This window comes from Nanorana parkeri, unplaced genomic scaffold, assembly GCF_000935625.1.
Source record: "Nanorana parkeri isolate BGI_ZX_2015 unplaced genomic scaffold, ASM93562v1 scaffold250, whole genome shotgun sequence".
Lineage (NCBI taxonomy): Eukaryota > Metazoa > Chordata > Amphibia > Anura > Dicroglossidae > Nanorana > Nanorana parkeri.
Genome location: NW_017306518.1, coordinates 1,032,387 through 1,040,891, shown reverse-complemented (window position 1 = coordinate 1,040,891; position 8,505 = coordinate 1,032,387). Strand labels below are relative to the sequence as shown.

Here is an 8,505-nt window from a genome sequence, read left to right as displayed (position 1 = left end):
CTATGTTTTAAAACAGTAAAACTGGAAGTGATGTGTGAAAAACTAAGTACACGCTTACTGCTTCCATAGGGATTGAGAGGCCGAGTTGCAGCCAGGTGCTGCTAATTAAATGCCCTTGATTAATTGATCAGCAAGTGTGACCACTTCTAGAAAAAACAAAGTTTCAACCGTTTGCTGGTCTGGAGCATTCAGGTGTGTTATAATATTTTTAAGGGCACGTTCACACCAGTTGCAGTGCGTTCCGGCCCGATTCTGGCTGGAATGCACTGCCTCGTATTGCAGCCGGCTCACTTTTTAGTGGGGCAGAATGGGGGCGTGTCAGCCGCACGGGATGACCAGGCACATTGAGCATGCGGTCCGGTGTGTTCAAAATAGTGCTTGCAGCATTTTGATCGCACCGGACCGCAGGCTCAATGTGCCTTGTCATCCTGTGCGGGCGATCGCATTGTGGCCGGAGGGTGTGGCTACAGTGCCATCCGCTTCAATGGCCCGCCACGCAAAAGTGAGCCGGCTGCAATGCGAGGCAGTGCATTCCGGCCAGAATCGGGCCGGAACGCACTGAGACTGGTGTGGATGGGTCCTAATACAATGCCGAGGAGGAAAGATCAATGATCATAGAGAAGCAATTGTTGCTGCCCATCAATCTTGGTTGTGAGGCCATTGAGGAAGATTATTCGCAAGTGGAAAACATTCTAAACAGTCTCAGCAAATTTACCACATGGTCAGGCTCCGACAAAGTACAAAAAATCTCTAACATTTAACATGCTAACTGAGGCCTTTAGAGTCGGAGTTAAAGTTCATGATGATACAATTGAAATGACTAAACACATACGGTTTGTTTTGAAGGGTTGCCAGGTGAGTTTTTTTTTTTTTTCCTTTTTCTGAAAAGAGCAGGGCAGCCTTCTAGAGTCAAATGTGAGGTCATCTGTCCAACAGCTAAAGCTTGGCTGGAATTGGGTCATGTAACAGGAAAATGATCACAAGCTCACCAGCAAATCTACAAAGAAAAGAATCAAGGTGTTACAATGGCCCAGTAAAAGTGCTGTCCTAAACCCGATTGAAATGCTGTTACCAAGACCTTAAAGTTGTGCATAAACAAATGTCTGCAAACCTAAATTAGGTGAATCAACTTTTTCTAAAGAGCGAGTCAAAATTCCTCCACAACAATGTAAGAGAAAACAATTACTTGAAGTTATTGCTGCTAAAGGTGGTTCTACAAGCTCTGGAATACTAAGGTGTACTTAGTTTTTCACACATGGTTTCTCCAGGTTGGTTTTGTTTGTAAAATAATGACCTGGTGTAATATAATTATAATAATAGTAATAATATAATGTGAGGTTGTATTTACCGAATTCTAAGATTTTTATTATGTCTTGACATAAAACCATAGAATTCAAAGAGAGCATATTTTTTTTTTGCACAACTGTTAAAATATTTGCAACAAACAAATATTTCCCATTGTAGGGGGCATTTGAAGTAAAAGTAAGCCTACACACATAAGTGATCAGGAATAGAAAAATTATCAGTTGTCATGGTGACTGAAAAAGAACCCTGGCTTTATGATGTCATTCCCTGAAATTTTTGTGTACGGACCTTCCCTTCAAATGATCAACTCTTTCCAAACTGCTGTCCTCTTTTGCACTGTCCTAAAGCTTTCAGTCACATAATATAGAGCACTGAGTATGCCAGGTCCTCTTCCCAGAGGCTCACAGAATGCTGCAGATTGTACTTTTGATCATACGTAGGTGTAAGCTCTTAAAGATTATTGCCTTGCATATCCATGGTAAGGCATGACGTGAACAACCCACATGTGGATGCTGTTTTTTTGCGAGGGGGAGGGGGTGGATGATGAGGGGTACACTACATGTGAGCTTTGTTTATGTGGCTGCAATGAGGTGGTGGGATTAGAAGGGGTTTAAATCGCTGCAATGGTGATGTGGTTAGAAATTTAATGTATACATGTTTGGGGTGGGGTGAATACATTTGGTGTATATACCCTATGTGTGTAGCGGAGGTGGGCTTATTTGGTTGCATCGGGCAGAAAGTTGGTGGTGGAGAGGCTGTATATTTTGTAGCTATCGTGTGGGAACTCCATGCATAATTACATAGGAAAATACTTTACAAGATAAATTGTCTTGTCTGTTGAAGTCTGGGTTTTTTTTTGTTTTTTAATTGGCCTGTGACCCTTTGCTAGCAAAGTGAAAATCACTTTACACTTTAAGTGCAACTGTTCCCAGACTGTAGACATTAAGGCCCCATTTACATGGGGCTTTAGGTTGCTGCTGGGAATTCCTGCGGGAAGAACCTATGGATTTTCACTGTAGGAATCCCAGGTGTCCATTCAGATGCAGTTGCTATGCCAGTTCAAGTTAATATACCGTCAGCAGACGCATCTGTCAGCATGTAATCGTACATGGAGTGATTACCTGTGGTTTGGGATAGAGGATTGTCCCCAGACGCAGACAGATTACTTTTTATAACTGCAAAACTTTGGCAGCCCTGTAATGTAAACACCTAGCATGTTCTAAGGCCTCAGTCCCATTGGTGCAGAGCACTGTACAGTGTGAAGAAAGTACATGCTTATACGATCAGGTGTCACAGGTATTTGTGTACATCCATGGTCAGCAGCCTGTACAAATCAATTACATTCTGACCGATTGTGCAGCTGTATGCACATCCAAGCATTTATATCCATACAGGTAGTCTTGAGCACCTGTATGAATATAAAGTCTGGCAGGCTATCATTGATTTGTACAGGCTAATCCCTGTGGCTGTACGTAAATGCCTATGGCTCATAGGTGCAGGAAGTTAAATTCATATTTTACAGCTCTCTGCCCCTTGTGAAGCGGGCCGTAGAAACTTCTGGGCATTTACATCCCGGGATTGCGCAGTCCTGTACAATGCAGGCAGCAATTGCCGCGCGGCCCCATTGATTTCAATGGGGTGACATCCGCACGGCAAATGCAGAAAAAGGTACAAGTACCTTTTTTTGCGATACATGACGTGTGGCTGTTTTAGCAGCGATCGTGTTTGGAAGCACGGGCAGAAATGCATTGGGAAACAATGCGATCCGCCCAGCGTGGCTGGGGTTACCATTAGAAAATAATGGCATCCCCAGCGCGATCGTTTCACGCCTTGGCGACTCATGACTGTGCGTTATCGTGCACGATTGCCACGCGGTGAGGTGTCGCCTAGGTATAAACCTAGCCTCAGGCTGCCAGAGTTTTGCTGCAACTCAATATAACGTGAAAAGGGCTAATATCAATAAAGGTTGGGTTGGTAGATGATCTAGGCACCACATCCCATTAAACATGAATCAAAAAACTATTTTATGGAAACTAAGTTTTTTTTAGGTGCCAACACATGTATAATCTGATTTTATTACATCACAACATAAATAACAAACACAAATTTAATAGCGGAAGTTCTCAAACCACCCCATGTAAAATGGGTACCTCTCTTAGCCACTGACTATTCATAGTCCTTATAATATTCAAGATCTATACATAGTTCAACTGCAAACAGTTACTTTTCACCCTCCACTGTCCTAGGGATGAGCTTTTTTTTATGTGGTACCAATAAACCCTAGATAATTTTTTTAAATATTTTATAATGTAATTTTATATTACCAAAATATTTTTCTTGTATTTAAAACTATCCATTGCTTAGAAGGTAGGTAGTAAGAAACTGCATATAAACATGGGGTAAGTGGATTTAAATTATTGCAGATTTTTTTTTGTGACCTGGAATGCTGCTGCTGATGTTACTCTAGCCTAAGCACAACCAGCACAAGCCAAGGACGTATATTTATTTTTTTTTTTTCTTCCCTACATTTTTTTCTAATCTTTAAACTTACTATTAATGATGGGTGGAAAGGTGCCCAGATATTTTTAGGCAGTCCATGTATTTTTTCTGTAAGGGGTACAGTTTTTTTTTTTTTTTTTTTTTTCTTTTGTTGCTTCTGTGTTGTATTGCTCTATAAGAATGCAGCTGTTTGCATGAGTGTCATGCAGCAATTTGTGAGACCCACTCAATCAGCCCAATTTGCAAGTGCAAATGCAGCTTAGAACCTTTGATTGTGCTTTTAGCTAAAATGTATGTATGACAAAAAAAAATATTTATACATACATAGTGTTTCCCCGAAAATAAGACGCTGTCTTATATTTTTTTTGCCTCAAACAAAACACACTAGGTCTTATTTTCGGGGTAGGTATTATTTTGATTTTTTTTTTTTTTTTTAATGTACAGCAATCCACAATTTTTCATGTAGAAAAATATGGTGATCAGGGGTGCCGTACCTTTCCAAAAGCAATTTGCTAACCAATCGCTGGCCAGAATAAGCGAAGCTCACTTTCACTATCGATTCCTCACAGGCGGAGTGCATTTGGTATCACTCTGCCTGTGACAGGCGCTATAGAGGAGGCATGGGCTTATGCGGCTCCGCTCCCTCCGGTGCCGCTAGTGGGGAAAGGGTAAACACCCAGTGTGAGTATTTTTTGCCAAGCATCCTGTTGGCGGGACTTTGCCTTTTCTTCCTGTCCTGAAGACTCAAAAGAAAGTAAGAGGGAATTTCTACACAGCAAGGGTATTTCCCCTTTTGGACACTTATGCTTTGAACAGGTATCCCATTGGAAAATGTCGCCTCTATTCCTGTTCAGTGACAAAGTATCCCCCCCCCCAATATTACTCATGTTGAGTTGTTACCATTTTCTGTTTTTTATTTTCCAGTGTGTGGAGAAGCCAGTGCTGCAGAAGAGGAAGAAGGGGAGGCAGGCTGGATTGAAGGAGCTGCTATCCTTCTATCTGTTGTATGTGTGGTGTTAGTAACAGCTTTTAATGACTGGAGTAAAGAGAAACAGTTCCGAGGGTTGCAGAACCGAATTGAACAAGAGCAGAAATTTACAGTTGTCCGTGGAGGGCAAGTTATCCAAATACCTGTGGCCGATATAGTTGTTGGAGACATTGCACAAATAAAATATGGTAATTTTGCATCATCATCAAAGCCATGGAAAATCTTACCAATTACTTGTACAGCTTTTGACGGATGTTCTCTGTTTTAGGTGATCTGTTGCCCGCTGATGGAGTACTTATTCAGGGAAATGATCTTAAAATTGATGAAAGTTCATTAACTGGAGAATCTGACCAGGTTAAGAAAAATCAGGAAAAAGACCCTCTACTGCTATCTGGTTGGTTTCCTTTGCCATTTGTTCAATAACGTGTTAATGCAAAAGTTCTGCTTTCACTTTGTCATTGGATGCTGCCTCTAGTCTTAAATGTAGCTGAGCAAAGCATGCTCTAGCTATGAGATCAGCAGCACACACATTGGCCTTTTGCTTGTGAGATCCCACAGCTAGCACACAAATTGGTCTTTGCCCAGTGAGATCCAACGCCCAGCACACACAATCGCCAATTTCCCTCCACAGACTCCACTGTGCAGTTTCCACTGCCCCACCACACAAACTGCATATTAACCAGTGTCTGTCCTTCCAAAAGACATAGGTCACTAAGCCCAGACAGTCTGGAGGTTCATTACTGAAAGTGAAGCTCAGCTAAGCAGCATCCTATGTAGTGTAATGCCTACTCCCCTGCAAAGTGAGAGTCTGCAGTGCAGAAATGTGTGCAGTTTGACACTCATTGATCACTCCTCCGTATCCTGCCCCCAGCACACACATCTCACTTTAACTGTATCCATGCCAGCATTGAGATGGCCCCTCTGCTACACGGAGTTCTCTAGCCACTTTTTTACACTAGTAGAGCGAGTCACCATATCGGTAAGCAATCTGCAGTGTTTGTTCGTTAGCTCCTCAGTGATAAGTCCGCCAGAATACATGTTAACCCTTTAATCCCTTATTTCCAGCCCATGTGCTCGAGTACCCAGGGAATGTGCATGGAACTCATCACATTTATTCAATACACCAAATAGTCTAATCTCCACTGACTTTTTGGTCCGATTTTAATCTCCACTTCGCTGCCCCATTTCCTGCTTAAACATTCCTCTGCAACAGAGCCCTACCGCATCCCCCCGTCCACATACACACATCACCACCACTGCCACCATCACCGTAAGCCTTCTCTGTAAATCCAGGTTTGTTTAGGATCACATCTTCTATGCTCCTGCTTTACTATTGATCAGTTATGAGATTGGGTCCAAATGTATTATTTGGCATACCTCCTGAACTGTTATTTCCCTCCGTGACTTTGGCCATATTTTTGCTTTTTATTTTTGTAGCTAGTTATGGACAGATCAGTAACCACCATTTCTGAGCCATAGGGTTAACTGTCCTGCCCACCATCCTACTCCCTGCACTTCCATCCTGCACCTATTGCCCCGGTCATCCTTTGCACTCTTCTCATACACATGCCTGCTGTCATACCCTCCAAACTCTTCTCCTTTACGTAGTTCCCCCACTGATGCTGCTAACACTCCTCTCCTGCACATACTGCCTGCTAAGACACTTTAGCATTGTTTGTAATATCCCCAACCTTGCCAGTTCTAGAGCACACACTTTTGATAATATATACGTAATATTTTGAGGCTATGGTTCTTTTACAAAAGTTTTGTTTTCATTGAATTTTAAAGAGTATATAGTTGACCAGTCCAGAGAGGAGATATAATAACATTGTGCAGACATATGCATACCATTATATTTAGTGGGTTGTATAGTTCAACATTTGAGAGTAGTATTGCTTAGGCGAGGGAGCAGGTGTAAGGTGGTTAGATTGACTTGGAAGGGCCACTTTATACTAAGTTGGGCTACGGGAGGTACACTGGAAGGGACATTAGGTGTTGCCCCATCAAAAAGGTGTGTAGGGCATTGGGGTTAGGTAAGGGTGGGAATTAGGGAAGGGAAGAATTTTAGGAGAGGGGTTGATATGGTGGGGGGTAAGGGGGGTAGGGAGTTGTCTATTCACATGGTTGGACAGAAGTTATTTGGGGGTAGTCAGCTGCATATAGGAATTTTTCATTTGTGTCCTTTAGGTTGGCTGTTAGTTTCTCATTGATATACTTTTCAGCTTTAGTCCTTTTTTTTTTTTTTTAAAGTTTGAGGAGGTGGTCTTCCAGGAGGCTATAGCTAAAATAATGAGACTTCATTTTTGTTTCCATATTCATGGAATTGTTTTTTGTTTTTTTTTACCTGTTTTTTTAAAGGCCGGTAAGCAAAATGCAAAATCAAATTTAAAAACTTTCTTAGGGCCTGTTCACATTTACAGCGGTGACTTGCATTTCCGCACTGAACCAATGTCAGTCACTGGTTGGGCACATCAAAAATAGTTTTCTATATGCCCTGTTCACATCACAATGTGGGTGTGATGCGTGGTGAGCTGTGGTAAATTGTGGACATACCTACTTTTTTACACTTCCCACTGGAGGTCACAGCACCGCAGTGTAATGTATGGGCTGCCAGGCAGACACAATGGTACTGTACACTAAAGTTAAGGGAAAAAAAACCAAGCCTTGTGTTCTAAAACGCAAGGCAACGTGGCTCTGCTGTCACCCAGCAATTACTAGCCATATGGTGATATTACCAAGGCAAGTGTTTACAAGCCCTCAAAGTAATCCTTTGCCTTGCCCATGCAGGGCAGAGGGGAACCGAGGAAAGGAAGCCTTGCAAATTCCAAGTTGCCCTAGCTGAAGTATACAGCTCTTATTGCATACATATGTGTCCATTTACATCCGATTACCCTTGACTGTCTAGGTCCAGAAAAGGAAACAAAGTCCAGAAAGAGTCCCGTTTTGTTGGACCCATTTGTGACTGATTGGAGGTAATGGAATGTAAACGGACACATGTCCATATTAGGGTGGAGGTAATGGAATGTAAACGGACACATGTCCATATTAGGGATGCACCGATATATCGGCCAACAAAACATGTCGGCAGAAAATGGCACTTTTGGCAAAATGCCAAAAGTGCAATTTTTCTGTCGATCTAGCGGTCCATCTCTGCTGTCTCTCCTCCCCGCTGGGCACTTCTGTGAAACTCGCACAGGCGGCTGTGAGCGGCCGACGTCTCTTCTCCCCCGCACTGCTCAGCCTCCTTGCTCAGCCTCCTGTCACAGATCAGGTGAGGGGCTGTGGGGCGGAGACGGCCAGCACTGTCACAGGAGGCCGGCGGTGTGGGGGAGGAGTCAGCTGTCAGATCGATCTGTATTATCGCTGGCTCAGCCTCCTGTGACAGCGTGTCAGAAGGGAGAGTGAGTACAAACACTCGGTGATCTCTGAGTGTTTGTAAATAATTGAGGGCATAGCATGTTTACTATATGCTCCAATTAAGAATGAATGGGAAGTGATCTACATCACCTCCTGTTCATTCATGATTGTGGATATAGTAAACAAATTATGTTCTCATGTTGTGAGTGAATAGGAACACGCAGTATAGAGGATTCCTGTTCATTTATAACAGGGGGTGCAGAAAAAGAGATTGGGGACTCTGTGTCCTCAATCTTTCCATTTTAAAAGGGAAATATCAGGAGTGTTTAGACCCCTAATATTTCCATGAAGCCCCC

At 42.7% G+C, this 8,505-nt stretch overlaps 1 protein-coding gene across 3 annotated transcripts in view; it reads left to right on the top strand.

Annotated features, from left to right (window-relative positions):
* The window catches only part of ATP2B1 (ATPase plasma membrane Ca2+ transporting 1), a 137,647-nt gene that overhangs the window by 65,219 nt on the left and 63,923 nt on the right, over positions 1-8,505 (top strand). For all 3 annotated transcript variants that reach the window (XM_018556728.1, XM_018556727.1, XM_018556729.1), the window contains exons 4-5: positions 4,729-4,980; positions 5,061-5,186. In XM_018556728.1, the coding sequence (XP_018412230.1) occupies positions 4,729-4,980; positions 5,061-5,186 (378 nt within the window). The remainder of the gene's footprint in view (positions 1-4,728; positions 4,981-5,060; positions 5,187-8,505) is intronic.